General features: G+C 37.0%; 1 protein-coding gene across 1 annotated transcript in view; it reads left to right on the forward strand.

Moving 5' to 3' along the window:
- LOC121961393 (liprin-beta-1-like) overlaps nucleotides 1-18,445 on the forward strand; it is a 126,825-nt gene that overhangs the window by 83,746 nt on the left and 24,634 nt on the right. Inside the window, exons 4-5 of the mRNA XM_042511370.2 lie at nucleotides 5,858-6,070; nucleotides 16,674-16,753. Of these exons, the coding sequence (XP_042367304.2) occupies nucleotides 16,690-16,753 (64 nt within the window). The 5' untranslated portion in view covers nucleotides 5,858-6,070; nucleotides 16,674-16,689. The remainder of the gene's footprint in view (nucleotides 1-5,857; nucleotides 6,071-16,673; nucleotides 16,754-18,445) is intronic.

An 18,445-nucleotide genomic window follows, 5' to 3' on the forward strand; every position in this document is an offset into this window, starting at 1 on the left:
GATACTTTGACTAGAACAGACTGACAGACTTTTTTTTTTTTTTTTACTAATTTCCAGCTTTGGGGTAATTTTCTTTTCATTTCTGTTTTTGAAAGAATTTAAGCCAATTTGTTCTGATTAAGTAAAGTTTTGAATGCTGGGAAAATACTCCAATAATAAGGGAATAACATAATAACATAGTGACATAGTAATAAATAATACGGGAAAAACATACAACACACATAAATAGTTTCTTTCCATTTTCCTCCAGAGAGTAGAGACAGCTCCTGCAGTAGAAATAATATGTAAGGCTTCACATAAAAGCAGAGCGAGAGCTGCAGCAGCAACCGAGAGGAATACGAGGCAGTTATAAAAAGGGAAGACTCTGGATTTACAGTATGTGTCCTCATGCATCCTTTTCAGACTCGAGCTGAGCTTTTGTCGTTATTAGACTTTCTACTCCTGCTGGCAGTAAGAGCGCAGTGAAGGGTCAAACACAAATTGAACCTCTCCAGCTGTCCTGCACAATTCTTATCTTGGTGTGCTCTCAGTATTGTGCTTCGACATTTATCCAACAATATGTCGGCGTAAAAATGGCCAAAACGATGGATTGTTTTCAGTATTTTGATTGCCTATTGATTTTTAGACTCTGTAGATGTTGTGCACTGAAAGCAGTGGTGCAGCTACAGAAAAAAGAGCCCACTGTGAGATCTCTCACACAACTCACCATGTGGAGGATTCAATGCAGCTTTCAGGACTGACTCAGATATGAAGTATAATTTCTATTTGCTCTGCTGGTTATTAATGTAACCTGAGTGCTTCCAAATCCATTAATGTGCACTAACAGAAGCACTTGACCTCAACCTGGTACCTCATGCTTCAGTTCACTTCAGCCATGTTGGTTTTTAGTCACTTCTGGGTCTCTCACCACACAAAGAAATTGAAAACTGTTGCCAGGTTTTATAGGTTCTTCCAAGCAACAAGGTTACCATGGCCACTAAAATCATCAAGCTGTATGATGGGATGTTCTGGGACATTGTCTCCAGAGGTTGTGCTGGATAGGTGAAACACTTGAAGCCAGAAATGACAGCCAGCTGCAGAGTTAAAACTTTCAGCAGCATAATTTTCCTTCAAATGATCAGAGTAATGTGTCAGAATCAGCTTCAGCAGATTTTCAGGATTTCATCATCAGTAAGTGCTGTACTCGAGAAGATCACAAAAGACTAAAGGAGGCTGTAAAAAACGACTTATTGCTCTTACTGCTTTGATCGCTGTATGATGAGGTGCGGGAATATGTCTTATGAGAGTCATTTGTGAGATCAGTTAACATACGTGGCAGCAGACATACTGACACATGTATCCACAGAGAGGTACCGAGGCTGCTATTACTGCAACATACTGTGTATATGGCAGTGGTTCTCAACTGGTTGGTTTCACGGGCCCATTATAAATGGACCACAAATGACTCCATGTAAAGTTTGTGTCAAAAAAAACTCTACTAGTTTAGAATTTATGAGTGAATTGCAGCACAGAGCTTTTATTTTGAAGTGTGGTTTCCTGCTGTAGAGTGAGAAAGGTTTTTTGTATTTAATTGCTCTTTCTTGGTATTATTTAGCCTGTTTTATCTTTTTATTATTATTTTTTTATTTTTCAAAGATAATTTATATTTACATACAGTCCAAGAATTATAAAGGAAAAGAAAAGAGTCAAAAAAAAGAGTCAAAGTAAAAAAAATAAAAAATAGGGAATAAGAAAACCACCAAAAATATTTTAAAAAATTCCTTTTTTAAAAAAAAAGAAAAAAAAGATTTTTTTTAAAGATAAACATTGGCCAAGAGTTTTTAAAACTCAAAAACAATTGTAAAGGAAAAAAAAATCAGAAAAAAAAGAAAAAGAAATGCCAACTTTTTTTCAAAAAGAAAGCATGCCAGTGAGTTTGGAGGGCATGTTTAAAAAATTAAGCGTTTCTTTCCCCTCACAGAGGTCCGGGGTAAGCCCCCAATGTCCTCAAATTCTAGAAACACCCCTGATTTTAACTAATCGCACTTTATCTTGCAGTATGTTTTATTTCATTCTGTTTTAAGCCCACGTGTTGTTTACAGTTTGTGAAATAAAATTGAATATGTCCTAATTTCTCTTATGTGTGGACCGTGGACTAATGACGAAGGAGAAATCTGGACCCAGTGGCTAAACCAGTTAGGAACCATTGCTATATATACCATTATCAGTTTGTTTCTCAGCGAGTCAGTGCTGTTTAAGCTCATACTGTCATGCCCTGTTTTCTGCAGACTGCAGTCACGGAGACAAATTTCCTTTAGTTATTCTGCTTCAGGGACAGCCGGTTACATCATGTCTATCGTACGTGCACTTGTTGTATTATGAGGCAAAGTCAAGGCAGCTTCCTCTGTACACACTCCAGAGATCATGAGCACACCTCTAACTCCACCTGCTGGTCTGTGTCTTTGTCTCAGCCCCCCACGTTGGCCTCTAACTGATGGAGACACTGTGTAAGAAAAAAAAAATAACCAGGAGAGTTACAGCGATATTTTTCTGAAATACATCAGCTGATTATTCTCAAATAGACTCAAAATGACTATGACCTTTCTTGCTAAGTACAGGGCTTTTAATTCACACCCTGTGTAATGTGATTTACTGTCAATTGGCTCCCACCAAACCCACCCACACACTGGACACTTTATTATAGCTCCACTAACTCCTTTGTGAACTGCCCTTCAATTATTCCATCACTCCTTTTCTTGTTCTTGCTGAGGCTATAAACACGGTAGCAGCCGTTTATTCCTGTTACTATAATATGTTTACTTTTATATGTAGTTTGAACAATCAGTTGATTCAGTTTCTCCTTTGTAAGCCTTTTGTTGTCCATTATGTTTATATACTGTCCTGTATGTTGTGTATTTACTGTATTTTGTATGCTTTTTTTTGTTTGTTTGTGTTGCATTGTAGACACAAAACAAGACAAGAACGCTTTATTAATCCAAGAGTCCACTTAGGAGTTAAGATTAGATCATGTAATCTTGGTTTTGATCTATATCAAACCTTAAGTGTGTGATATTATTTTTTTTTTTTCAATTAAAAAAACCCCAAAACAAGACAACAAAGTTATCCTGATCCCAGCCCAAGGGTGAATTTGGATTTCAGGAACAAAGTCTAAAAATGATTTTAAATTGGTCTGATATATATACATTTATTTATATTTTTCACTTGATAACAGTTATTTTGATAAAGAAGACATTGAGCTGCCTATTAAGCATTCTACTACAAAAATATAAAAATAAAAAATAAATACATCCCATAAAATAATTCCCAAATAGCTGTCAGTATCAAACAAAAAAAATTTAAAGTTACAATCGGGAAGATCGCTGTTTTGGTCCTTTTGGCAGCAATTATGGTGGTAATTGCAATGTGTTTAGTGATGGACTGCCTACATGTGACCACAGGTTAATTGTTTTAGGTAAAAAACAAATCACCAGTTTTCACAGATAAAGAAAAAAAAATAAAATAAAATAAAAATTCTGGAAAACCTTTTATTTCCACCTGATTTACTGATGGAAAAAAATAATGAAACTTAGGAAAACAGGAACTTGTAAAAGCCTTCTACTTTCACCTGCCAAAAACACAGGATAAAAGAAAAAAAATCAGACTTAGAAAATGGATGACTAGATTTTTTTTTCTTATTTGCGTCTCAGGGTTTCCATAAAACGGACTAGAAAAAGATGTAAAAATGCTCAAACTGAAAAAATAAAATCGAAGATTAGTCATTCTTCACATTGATGAGATTACAGTTTATATCAATGTTAACCTGAACTTTTATCAGTTATGTGATGTCTAAATATATTGTCTTATTTTCATTATTTTTTTAAATAGGGAGCAAACACTAAAAGTCCATCACTGTGAAGGTTTATTGCATATTATTATGTTTGTTTCCCAGTGTTGAAAGAAGTATTCAGATCAGATTAGATGTAATTTGCAGGTGAACTGACATTTTTTGGATGACATCTGAATATGCAAAGAGGATAATGACTATAGCAGTATTTCCTTTTGAAAAGCGGTGAAGTGAAAGTATAAAAGATAAAATAGAAATACTTGCTAGGTAAATGTACTTAGTCACTTTCAACCACTGGTTTTAACTTGTGTTATATGAGGTAAGACATAGTCTACATAAACAGATTCCTTTTACACAGTGTCTAACTCAAACCATCAAAATGCAAGTGAAAAGATGTGGAGAAAAGAAGCATCTTAATTCAAATTTAAAGCATTGAACATTTGAGAGGAGCTACATTTAAGATGCCACCACCTGTTTTTTGTCTTAGTTGTTTTTTCGAATAATTTATGGAAGCCCTAAGCGGCCATACATTCATACATTTTTTTCCCCTCTGTTTTCTTGAGATAATGGAATAAGTTCTTGAAATATCGAGACATAGAAACTGTGTTTTCCCAAGATAACAACATAATAAATTTGAGATTGTCGAGACAACAAATTAATAACATAATAGTAGGATATTCATTTGGAGAATTTATTTGAAACATCATACAGTGTAGCAATGTGAGAGGAGCAGGAGAAAATCGATCACTGCATCACATGGGTGTTAGTTAGCTGGACAGACAGCTGTTGTAACACTGATATTTTTTATTAGTTTTTATATCAGCAGTACTTAACAACATCAACGAGGCTACTGTGTCCAGGATTTTATAGTTTTATTGGTCTTGTGGATTGGTTCACGTTTGTTTTTAAACAGTGCCAAACAAGTGAATTGTGAATATTATACATGTGTAGCTTATGGCCCTTTTTTTTTTTTTTTTTTTTAATTAAAACGCATGCGCAATGAAAAGTGTGTGAAATAACAAATATTGTTTCCGGTGTGGACTTTCAAAATAATGCATATATTAATCCTAAATTCTAAAACCTTATATAATTTAGATACATTTAACAAAAACTCTCAAACTTTGTTTGCTAATAAATAAAAATAAAAACGACAGAATTACTGTCCAAAATGTACAGGTCTTTATGAGGGTGTGCGAAACGAAACAATAAGAAAAAAAACTGAAGTTCAGTCCGTAGAAACAATAGCCTATATATCAGAAAATAAAGAGAGAAGATAACAAATGATGATGTGCTTTGTTCTGTTATGTTTATGTGTTATGTGTTGGTATGTATGTTGTTGCTTTTTTTGTGTGTTTGTTTTTATGATGGTTGTATTGTTTATATTGAGGTGTCTGTTTTTCTTTCTTCATATGATGTTTGACTAATCCAAAGACTTAAATAAATACTTTAATGAAAGTAAAGTTTGAGGAGAATCAGAATAAAATAAATATATTTTATTCGCTCCTTAACCCCTCAGCACCTGGATCAACATCAGTTTTCCAGTGCTGCATTCAGATGTAGATTCAGAGGCTTCATGAGCAGTTAAACTTTTGAAACTTGAGAAAATTGGTCTGATTTCTTTTGAAAACACAGGGAAAAAGGAAACAATCAAAACAAAAAAAGAAATGTCCTGCAAAATGTTAAAAAAAAAGAAAGAAAAGTAAAAGGTGACAAGGACATGACTTTTTAAGATACGTACAGAAGAAAATATATATAAATCTTATAATTATATTTTTTAAATTATGTTACAGAAAAAAAAACAAAGAATATAAGTAATATTTCTTTGTTTTTGTTTTTCACTTTTTTAAAGGTAATTTTTTATTTTTTATTTTTTGGTCATTTCTTGTTAAGTTTGTCAGTGCCTTCTTCCCATGCTCTTTAAAGGAAATCAAGTAAATTTATTATCAAGGGGTTACATCTGCTTGTAACCCCGCCAGTTTTTCTCAGGACCTGTCGTGGATCCGCTACCAACATTTTTCTGCTTTTATTTTGAAGGATCGCTTCCCGGAAGTGTCGCCGCCGTGTTTCCAGCTTGACGCCGCTCTAAAAACGGCTCTTCCAGTTTGGATGAAAACTTCAGTTCACAGACAAACTCAATGGGAAGGTGAACGCTAACCATGACGCTCCTGTGAAAAGTGGCCAAAGTGTTTGGAGTAAAGCCGCCGGAGACTGCAGGATCCCAGATTCAACATTTCTCGGTCGAAAACTGTAAGTTTAACCGAAGTTTAAGTACACTTTGGAAGCAGAGTTGGTTTTAACCGTTTGTTTGTCCAAGTTTCGTCGGGCTGCTAGCTTAATTGTGTTGACGTTACTCTTGTTAATTGAAGTTGGATTGATAGGAAATGTTTATGTTAGTAAACATAACTCAGGTTAGCTTAGCTGAGTTTTGCATGTTAGTAATGTTTTGTATGGGCAATGTTACCAACAACATTTACAGAAACTGTGGTGACTTTAAAGAGATTAGTTGTTGTTATTGGGGTTCATTGTTTGAATTTTATTGACGTTTTTTAAATTTAATTTTCTGGCTTTGGCATCAGAAGAAATTCCCATAGCCAGTATCATTTGGGGTTTTTATTATTATCTTATGGTTTTGTTTAAGGCAGAATCACTCAACTAATGTTACTAAACAGCTGCATTACATGGGTTGTAATAATGACAAAAATATTAAATAAAATGAAAAGATACATGACATTATACATTAATTATACATATATATCATATACAATCCACAGAGAAGAGCAGAGAGGAAAAAGCTCATTTTTACTTATATGTAATATTTCAAGTTAATGTTTTTTAATAAAAGGTTATATACGAATGGGCAACGGTACTTACAATATTTACAGTAGTTGTGGGGATTAAAAAGAGATTAATACATGTGTTTTTGGATTGCTATTTCATTTTTGCCAAGATTATTATTTAATTGTCTTGCTTTAGTATCAGAAGAAATTGCCATAGCTGCCATTGTTGTCATATTTTTTATTTAATATTTCATTACTATTATTATTATTATTATTATTATTATTATTATTATTTTATTTTTATTTATTTATTTTATTTTATTTTTTTTTTTAGATTTTTCTGCATTGGATACTTTTAATATTTTGAGTACTTCTTCCTGATTTTACTTGCTTACTTTTACTTAACATTTTCAATACAGATATTAATACTTTTACTAAAGTTAGGGAACAGGGTACCTCTTCCACAACTGCTTTTAATGGTATAGTAGTTTGTCCCATTAAGTTGGATTACGTAGTTTAGCTTTGTATGTGGAAATGTGTTTTTTTAATTTAGCCACAGCTAATTTATGCATCACATGTCCATTAAGCCAAACCATGAATCACTGCGGTGAACCTCGAGTTTGGCTCCCACCCACATTTACTGCATAAAAGGCAGTAGCAGTCAACACAAAGCTAGCAGTTTAAAGCTGCTTCTGATCCAGTGTCAGCTCCTTTTATTATCAATCTCAGACTTCTGCTGCCTCCTTTGTTTGGGTATACCTCTGTAGCATAAAGCTGTTCAGGAAAAGCCTCCCTCCTGAGGCGCTGCGTGACCTGCTGACAGCCTTCCTCCCTGCATACGTCTGATGATGTCTTGGCTTCCGGGCAGAAAACTGAAAGCATAACAAAGGATTTTATTTCCCTCTCTGACAATAACCATATTTGTATCTTGCCACACTCTCATGGTTAATGGTTGGCTGCTTGGAAAGTCCATGCTGTTGCACACTTGCTTGCACAGCCATATCAGATGTTACACTGGCAGGGCTAGCGTAATAAACATTTTCTCACAAATCTAATCGCCTTGCACCGATGGATGTGTTTCCCCAGGCAACAGACATTTATTTGTTGCTCAGTAAGGCAAAGAGGAGCGCAAAGTCCATTATTGGCATTTAGGGATGTCCCGATCAAGTTTTTTTGACCCCGGTCTCAATCAGAGTCATTTGATTTTGAGTATCTGCTGATACCAAGTTCTGATCAGTTACTTGCACTTCAAGTACTTTGAAGTTATTAAAATCAATTCGGTGTATGTGCTTGGCAGTTTAATAGCTCTGTAATGCAATATAAGAAAAAATGTCTGCATCCAAACAGTTCCTTTAGGGTTTTTATTTCATTATTACAAAAATAGAAAAGTGAAAAATATCATTTTTTATGGCTCTTATCACAATTTCACTTAGTGTAGCATTTGTTTTTTTTCCCAGTAAAATAAGAAAATAAACAAAGTAAAATATGTCTTTAGAAATAGCTTTCAAATTCACTTAATGCAGCATTGTAATAGAAGCACAGAACACATATACTCATATAAATGAGTAATATAATCACAATTCCACCTCAAAGAAGTGTTTTAGCTTAATTTGAAAATACTCAGTAACAACAAATAAAAATCAGTCACAATTCACGGGGCTTGATACCAGTCCTTTCAATCCGATTGGGACATGCCTATTGGCATTATTTAGTAGCAGTAAACCTGTAATGACATCAACATGGAACAGACCCCAAAGTTTTCTATTTTTAAGATGTTTATTTTTTTTAAAGTGACGTGTCAACGACCTTTTTATCTCAGCCACCTTTTTTTGACATTTGCATTCCTTGCATTCTTGGTACAGTACTCTTGTGGTTTTATTTTGAAAGAAGAGAGCTGTCACATGATATATAGGGATGTTTACAAGCGCCTTATTGAATTAAAATCTGAACTTAATCTGAAACATTTGTCTCACAGGGATATAATTAAAGGGTCCAGTTTTAAATATGAACTGTACACGTGGCTTTTGGAGTATTTTGGTTTTGTTGGTGCAGTCAGAGCATAGGCTTGCTGGGAAATGGCCATTTCTAACTAAAAGGGAGACATTTCTCCAGAATGTGCCAGGAAACGCTTCCTGACAGGGCTGAGTGACGGTTTTCCTGAGTGTATGGACGCCTCTGTGTTTGTGGTGTCACTCTTTTTAGGCACTATTGTAGATCTCAGACTTCAGAGTCTCAGTTTAAGGCAGCAGCTGTGAAATTATGCCCAAAATAAGACTTCATACCCAGAGAGGGCTGCTTCTGTGCTCAGACCTTGATAACAAAAGCTATGAAAAGTCAGTTTTTCTTGGCTTGTTGTGATCTCTTACTCAGTTCCTCCTGCCCATTTCCACAATCCCACTTTATTATTTTCCCCCTCTGATGTGATTTTTGACTGTGATGTAGTTAAGGGCCACATGGAAAAAACTGCAGAAACTTGGGATCAGTGTTGTGGTGCTATCATGTGAGTTTTTGAAAGACAGAGAGTTGTTTGTGCAGTGTCTCAATGTGACCGCCGCTGCACCAGTTTAAAGTCTAGCCCGTCGTTTCTGTCAAACAGTCAGACCTCACAGCAGCAGCCCAAACTAAAAGTCCACTGGACCATCTCTCAGGGGGGAAGTGTCAAAGGCAGGGTGTTTGGCTGGTGGTTGGGTTTCACGTGGGATTAACTTCCACAGGTCACGCTCTAAATCCACGTTACCTCTCAAAGTGCTACTGTAACTATGACCAAAGTGATGCAAATAATTGAAGTTAGAGCTGAAACAATTATTTGATGAATTGATCAACCAGTATTTTGATGGCAGTCTTAGTTGAAATTATTTTTTGCCAATCAAAATAATCTTCTCTAGTAAGAGAATTTGCTTCTTTGTTTCACATGATATTTGATAATGTGACAGCATTGTAAGGTTGGCTATTGGTGCTCTCACAAAATCTCAACATAATTTTGTTGTTATCAGTGTTGTGGACATAATAGTAAAGTTGGTAAAGGCAAATAAGACCTTGTTCATGCTGCCAGCCTGAATCAGGTTTTTGGCATATTCAGATTGTATCTAGCTAGATTTCACAAAGTCTGTACAGCAAAATACCCCCGAAATTCAGTTTTTTGCAAATTGGATCCAAACCACATTTGGAGCCTTAAATGCGATTCTAATCAGATTTCTACAGATGCGTCTCAGTATGCAGTCTGGCTGCTCAAATTGAATTTCAGTGACTTTTGTGTGGCCATAATGTATTTATTCACTGAAGGGGAGCTTATCCAGCTACGCTTAATAAAGTGAAATATATCTGGAATATGCCCAAAAGTTAACGCTAATCGTCTTGCAGCTTCATTGAGGGCTCCAGTGCTATTGTGTCCCTTTCAGAAGCGATGTCCAAAATCTTAGATAATATTTAGTCTCATATCACAGCACGCTGCTAATTTAATGTCAATATATTGCAAGGCCCTGTATAATAGTAAACTACAATAAATATTTTTGGGTTTTGGATGATTTAATGGACAAAAGTAGACATTTAAAGACATAGCCTTGTCATTTTCCCCAACATTTAACATACAAAACAATTCATTGAGAAAAAAAAGCGGATTATTCAGTAATGAAAATGAACCCTAGATTAAGCTCTGCATAGTGTACTATCTGCAAATGCTGTGATTAAAACTATGCTACATAATCACTACTGTTTATATTACTGCAATCACTCCTACTGCTACTAAACAACTAGGAACTATTCTTGCTAATACCACTGACAGTCATCTTAAATTAGGTTTATTTATTCATAAATTCTTACAGAAAACAGGATATGTCGTGGAAGAAAGAGCATAGTGTGTGGGGGTCTTAGGATTGTGTAGAAAACTTTGAAATAACTTATGGTGCTATCCAGTGTCTTGTTATTGCCTGTAAATTCAGCAAAGGATTGTCAATATCTCAAACTTTTTAAATTGAAACACGAGTGCACCACCGGCTTCTGGATAATGAAATCTGACTTTTTCATATTTCTCTTGATTAGTTTGTGAGCTGGATTGAGTAACGGATCCAATGTCTCTTTAATCAAATGCCACTGGAGGCCAGTGGTTAAAGACTACTGGCAGCATCAGAAGCACACAGTTTATCTTCATAACCGAGCAGAAATAGAGAGCACATTATTGAAAGTTGTTTTGATTGAGAGTTGTGGTTAACCTTAGACGGAGGAACAAACGATGCGAGAGAATTTAACTATTTATCCAGCAAGCGCTGATGTAGTCCTCCATACTATGACCAGTTACTTTACTGTAACAATGCTGCTTCTCTTGCTGCTTTGAGCCAATTAAATTCTGAAATGCACATCTGTACCACAGCTGGAAGTGAGCTATTGTAGCACAAGCACCAGCAGAGGCATGTGTTTGTGTATATACATATGTGTGTGTGAGTGTGTGTTTGAGCCAGACCACTCAGCATAGGGTCAAGTAATCCCAGCCTACTTTTCTTTTCTGAATGTATTGTCCCTCCCCCTCCCCCTCCATATTATTGGTTCTCTACATCTGGTTGATGTTAAAACCACCTTACAGCAAAGTCCAGTTTGACTTTCAGACTGATTTGTCTTTCTGTAAAATAGACTTGGAAATATTACTTCTGTCAGATACATTTAGAAAGATGGCATTGATGCTTTTTGTAATAAGCTTGGATGAATGCTCTGTCGGGAACAGAGCCACGAGTGAATGTTGAGCCCCAAGCCTCAAAGTTGGACAAAGAAGTCGGTTTGAAGAAGCTGTCACTTGTCCTTTTTATTCACCACGTTTGTAGAAATGTCCTACTTGGCACCACAGCAAGCTCGTGCTGGCTAATGAGAAGTCACTTTGTCTTGACAGAGAGATGTGGGCAAAGCTTTTTCAGAATATGAAATCTGTTCACCCATGTGGTTTCCCTAAAGCGTATTTCTTGTCAGAGTTAAAAAGAATTTGAGTGAAATGCACAACCTCTGTACAGTATCAGTTAAAGAATAGTGGTGGCAATATGTTAGTCCATCTCTCGGTACTTTTTGACGCGACATGTGTGTTTTCGCTTTCATCGCGCCGTCCGGAATGAATTCGCTTTTATTAGCGTCTTTGCATTGACTTTGTTTGTGAACTTGCTGCGCAAAACACTCGCTTTGCATTCGGTTTGAACGCGTGATTACAAGTTTGCTCTCATTTGCCTCGTCCAACCACAAACTGATTGACTGATCATTTATTCACTTTAAAACTCAAACTTAACAAACTGTTGCTGAGGGGAAAAAAATCTTAATGAGAGTTCCTCCTGTGCTGCATTCATGGACCTGCAAAAAACTTTAAAATCAGTTTGGGAGAGAGCAACCACACAGATAAGAACTATTTTATGTGGTGGATTAGTATTCATTTCATGCTTTAGTTGGTAATTGTAGCAGCATGACAAGTCAAAATAACAGTCACCCTGAACATAGTTATGATGTCACTCTGCAACAGCGTGTCTTGTTGTGTCTTTAATAGTGTTTGAACATCGGCGCTCTGTGGAACAGATGAATTAGATGTATCAGGCTTTGGCTACTCACTCAGCACATGTTGTAGGATCTATTAATTGTCAGTTTTGGTCTTTTGAGGATATTAGTGAACAAACGGAAAAATGCCAGCAGCCTGATAGGAATGAAGTCCACGGGGTGTTGTCTGAAGGATGGAGGGAGGGAGGTCACAGAGGTCAGCGGGGATGTCAGTACCAGGCATTAGTGTTTGGTTTTTGGGATAAGTAACCTGCCTAGGAATGTGTGTAGAGCTCACTCCTACACTCGGGCATTATCAATCATTGTTACAGACACTTCTTCACATGTGTGGAGAGATGGACCCTCATCTGTAGTTGGGCTTTTTCTCTTGAGGTTTTGGTCATAAAATTCCTCATGGATGACCTGCTCATCACTGATGCGAAAAGAGGTGGAAAATACCCCAGCCTGGCATTTTAAAGGGTCTGGTTTTGTGTGTCTGAAGAAAGGGCAGACGAGTTAACGTGGCAAGTTTCAATGCCATTTTCTGCCACATGACCAGCCTAAGAGTACACTCAATTGCTGTTTTGATCCTTTTTCAGACATAAATTGAACCTGGATTCTGAATTATTGCATGGGCTGATAAGATGCTCTACTTTCCACTGAATTGGATTTCTCATGAAACTTGTAATACCAGTTTTGATGTGGCTTTTATCACAAGACTGCAGAGGCAGAAAGACAGAGAGCTTCAATTATGGTAACACACAGTGATTTGTTTTATCTTTTAAAATGCTTTCATCCTATTTTTCTCTACAACCCGTGGTCGCATCATGACCGGAAGACTGCACGAGATAGTTGAGTAGAACATAAGATACAGCGCGCACTGCTGTTTCTTTCTCCGTGTCATTTGTTGTTTTCTGCATTCACACGGAGAGAGAAAATATTTGTATTCTCAACAAAAAAACATCTCTTTTTGGAAAAAGGAACAGGCTTTAGGTTTCTCCCAGGGGTGAAACAAGCAGCTGACCAAACACAGCTTCCACCCTGGTGAGAGTGAGTGATGGTTTCCCATTAAACTCTGGAAATACCTGTGGAGGAAAAAGTATTATTTGAAACCCCCTCGAGAACTGTAAAATTTAATAGGAAAGCTGTTGTTGTATTATAAAAATTAGGGTATTGGCATGCTTCTTGACCAAAAGTCCTGCTTTGTCCTTGAAATTACATCCATGTGTGTAGTTACATCCCCAGAATTCAACTGAGATGTGATAATAAGGGTTCAATATGTAATTTTCTGCCCGCGAGGGGTTTCTCATTGAAATGACAATAACAAAACAAAAAGTGACTCTATTATTGCAGTCAGTTTCTCCCGGCTAAGATTCATTCGTTCTTTATCATTTAGGAGGCTTTCACTGGAAGTCGAATGATCCGCAGAGGTCTCCTCCCCTCCAGAATAAACAAACCCAGTGACTTAAACTGGTGAAGACACTAAATAAAGCACATTAAAAAATCAGTTTTTTAGTGATGCTGTTCAGCATGGCAGGTGCTGGAGCCGAGCTGCCGCTGACGTTTGCTCCGCTTGTTTCTCTGATAACTTTAGATCCAGACATCTCATTGCTAAAATCCTTTATCCAGGTAAAACATCTAGTTAAAAACAACCAATATTTTAAGTATATTGCACAAAGCAGTATTTCTCAGGCGCTGTTCGGTACTTCACAGATGGGCCGCTACCCCACCACCAGCTACTGTGTTTTTTTTTTTTCTTTTATAACTTAAAATCTGGATGTTCAGGAGGTTTTTACACAAAACTGAATTATCCACAGAAGTCTCCTCTCCAAAATAAATGGACCTGGTAATCTAAACAAGTGAAAAAAACACTGAGTAGTGCAGTTTTATGTTAAAAATAAGTGTTTCTCCAATGCTGTTTGGCACGGCAGGGGCAAACGTTTGTTCAGCTTGTTTCTCTCATAACTGAAGATACAGACTTCCAACGACTAAAATCCTTCATCTGGTCAAAACAGTTAAAAAACTACTTAGATCTAAAAGGTGTAAAAAAAAAAAAGTTTGCTGTCAGTTTATGACAGCTGCTAACAGGCGGCCAAATGACACAGACCATTTCCTAGATTAAAAGTAGATTTCTCTGGGAAATTGGAAATTAGGGTTACATATTGTAAGCATTTTCCCTAATTGGTTATTGGTAAAATAATGATCCATTAACCATTATTTGAAAAAAGAATGCTTATATTAAACAATACCAAATGTTTTTTTTCCCTCAATCAAAGCTCAAAGCAACGTATTGCATACACTGTGACAGCATTGTATGCAAATGATCGATTAAATTAAGTTTGGGATAATGCACACAACTAAAAAAAAAAACGTATATCTATGTATAAAATTGGTCTAGCTGTTTTTGGACATTGTAATGCAGAAAAGTTACATATATCTTAAATGAGATGTTTATGGAGTAATGAATACAAAGCCCTGTGTGTGATGTTTTGGAAGAACTTGCTAACCTTTCTGTGGAGTGTGTCGTTGAAATTAAGCATCAGACTTAAGGCCCCTTGTTTTAACAGCAACCCCCAGCTCATATTGAGGCCATTGGTTTAATTACGCTTTTAATGCCCACGATGTTTTACCCTGCTGGGTGTGACACTGTGACCCCTAAGAGAGAGGAAATGAAGTAAACTCTGCAGCCCCCCCCCCCCTTACCATGGGACCTCTGAACAAGTACAGCCACTGTTTTTATGTTGTTAGTTCTGGGCTTCAGCTGCCCTCTCCTCACACTGTATACCATCTCAACCCCTTTAAATCAGATTTGGTTTGAAGTGATAAGTGGTCAGTGCAAGTAAAGTGAAGGCATGTGATAAGTGTTTGAATACGCCAGGCATGGGGATACTGTCCAACTTTGTTATGGAAGTTTGAGATGCCGAGCATGCCAATGCTACGAGGCCTGAGACCCCTGGGAGAATAGTGCCATTATTCCGGATAGGAGCCTGCCCATGAGCACCCGTGACTGCCGGAAATAAGGCTTGCTGGGTAATAAGTCCTGGAGATCACTTTGTTTTTTGTCTCTGAGGGAGCTTGTTTTTTGTGGCACAGACTGCAGGGTTAATTTGATGCAGCACTCATTTGAAAGGGAAGAATGAGAGCTTGTATTACAACAGGATTACTGATAAGGCTGTTATGTGTTTTTCAGATGGAAATGTTAAAACATGTCAGCAGGCTGTGTAGTTTAAAACCGATGCTTGTACAGGAGTGAACAGTAAATATAAAAAGGGATTAGGCCTGGCTGCAGCTAACGCTTATGTTAATCGTCGATTAATCTGCTCTGTTTCTTTGATGAATCAGTTAATTGTTTTCTGTATAAATATCAGAAAATGTTGACAGTCATGATTTCCTTAACCAGCTGTTTTTGCAGGGAGTGTTTGAAACTGGTGTGACTTGTTGAGGGATACTGTCATTATGCGCAGCTGAATATCCTGTTAGTCACTTGTGTCGACTGCTGCTTTTGCATGTTGGTGTCACAACATTTCTGGATTTTGTTCTTGAGAAAGTTTGTAGATACTGTTGACTGAGCTGGCCTTAACTTTATCTTATTACGCTTTTGCAACACCTCTGTCGTCATTTTTAGCAGTAACTGCCGTAAGAGTACGCTCGTGTTGTCACAATACAGGAATTTCTAACTTCAATACAGTAAAAATATCTATATCCGATACTATTTTTAATACCACAGGAAAAAAAATTGGCATTGAAGGCATACATTTTTAATTTTTTATTCATGAAGATAATTATAACAAGACTATAACATGACAATGACTAATTTATTGGTTAGTAGCAGAGAACAGAAGAATGACTGTAGCAAAGAAAGAAATGAGAAAGTGGAGCTACTGTTGGTGTATCGATACCATAAAAGAAGAGTTTTAAAACCAATTCTGTTAATCAGTATCAATATTTATCAATACGTCTTTATTATAGCGATTAGCTAGCCCCCCAGGACATGCACACAGGGACATGAACCTGCAGCTATACCGTCTACCACAACAACAGTCAGAGATGCGGTGATTACAACACGTACAGACGCAGCACGACATCATTCTCTTCTGTTGTTTGCTGCTATATTAATACTCTGATTGTTACTAAATTTCCTCAGAACATATAATTTAATGAGATGATCTCATCACAAGGCTCCTCCGGTGGTTGTTTTGGAGCTTTTGATCAAATCACAGAATTATTTTTAGCACATTGATGTTGCCCAGCAGTCATGAAAATACACTGTGGATGATTACATTTCTATTTGTCAGAGCACTTTAAGGACACATTGGAATACTTGTACCTCATCCTGTTTTAATTTGAAAGACTTCAACCTTTCAGAGGAGTTTTCTTGCTTCCATAGACACATATTTTTGGTTTATTTAGGATTTGGTTAAAAAAAATAAAAATAAAAAAAATAGAGGGAAATCCCCTTCCCCTTATATTAACACTTGTTAAAGCGGACTCTTTAATGTCAGAGCTTTGGCAAAGCTCTTTTTGGACCCTTCCCATCTTCTTTCTCTTAGCTCTCTTCTTCTTTTCTCTTTCAGATTCATTGAGCACAAGATGATGTCTGACGCCAGCGATATGTTGGCAGCAGCCTTGGAGCAAATGGATGGGATCATAGCAGGTAACCACACTGTACACTTGGACTTTAAGACCATAGCACTTTTTAAAGTGGGCATGGCGTACTATGGGGTCTTTCCACATCTGGAAATCATTGAATTGCAGACTGGGAATACTATGTCCAGTGGACACAACGTGCCCTTCTCCTTCCACTTCTGCCTGCAGTTTAATGCAATCCGCCTGAATATACATAAAAGTTCAGAATAATGCTGAAATTGTGCTGCCGGATCGCTGGGCCTTTCTGCCTGCAGTGCATTCCTCCACCATGAGAAATGAAAGAAAGTTTCCATTGTCCCCGCAATGACGGAAACTAATGATTATTCAAGCTCTGTGAGTTTGGAATACAAACTGAAGCTTGGGAAGTTTTGGCCACTCCGTGCTTGTGCCGCTGCAGATGAGCAGAGCAGGCTTCACTTTCAGAGTCCCTACTTTTCCGCTGATGTGTGTAATTATAGCGCTGACCTTTCCAATGGGAGCAAGGCAGCTGATCACATGACACCCCCTCACCCCCCCCAAGTCCCCGCTGTTTCCGCAGATACCACGGCCGTCATCATGCCCTACTCCCTCGCTACTGCGGGGAAGCCATGATTGTTTGGATATTTATTTATCTAGCTCCCTTTTTGAACTGATGGACATCTTCATTATGGCTGACATTTAAGACAGATGACAGATGGTGCGGAGTCGGCAGCACTCGATCAGTATGCAGTTCAGTCAACACGCTGCATTTGCATCCAAGAAAAATCTGAAAATATGGTTTCCACAGAAACAGAAGAAGATTTAATTGGCATTAATTGGTTACACTGTGTCACATGATGTTTGGTAGAATTCCTGTTAACATTTGTTTGTTCAGGATGTCTGCATGAGTGAGTGTGTGTGTGTGTGTGTGTGTGTGTGTGTGTGTGTGTCTGTCTATGTAGGGATGGAGGGAATACCAATGAGTACCAAAGTACTAGTATATTATGCTGTTATTTTGCTGTAATTGCAAACTTGAGTAAGAATAAAAATCATTAGTAAAATATGCTCAGTGTGCTCAGTACCTAAGATTCAGTGCCCTCAGCAGTTTACCTCTGAAGTTTTAATGCAATATATAGATTTTTTTTATCATAGATTAGGCCATACATTAGATTATGTTTACTTGATCTAATGTAAAACAAAAATGAGATGAGGTCACGGTTATTTAACTCGATTACTCATTGACTTTGAAAACATCATCTACTGAACTTAACAAGCAAACTTTCTAACTGGATTTTCTTGAACTATAAACACAGTTCAACTAAATAGCACATTTTAAAAAATGTAAAAAAAAACCAACAACAACAACCCCGATACAAATACATAATGTATAAATAGAAATACAGTGCAAGAGGAGTGAGAGACACCACGCTGTTGGCAGAAGAGCCTTGGGCTGCAGTTACTATAAGCAGCAAGCATGAGAATAAATTAAAGTATAATATATTTGAATATATTGATTGATATATCGATTTTTCCCTGATGGTTCGAATGAGTCACTAAATTTGTCACCTTTCAGTCACTCAAAGGGTCTGAGATGTTGCTAAATCTCATGAGAGAGTTGCCAAGTTGGCCCCACTGAGTTCACAGCTGCAAAGGAAAGGGGGGGGGGATTAAGTGGCTAATGCTATGTGCAACAACTGATAAAATTGTGTGAATTATTATCAAAAAACTTGTGCGTTTAGGT

Source organism: Plectropomus leopardus, chromosome 22 (genome assembly GCF_026936395.1).
Source record: "Plectropomus leopardus strain MGB_pleo_1.0 chromosome 22, ASM2693639v1, whole genome shotgun sequence".
Taxonomy (NCBI): Eukaryota; Metazoa; Chordata; class Actinopteri; order Perciformes; family Serranidae; genus Plectropomus; species Plectropomus leopardus.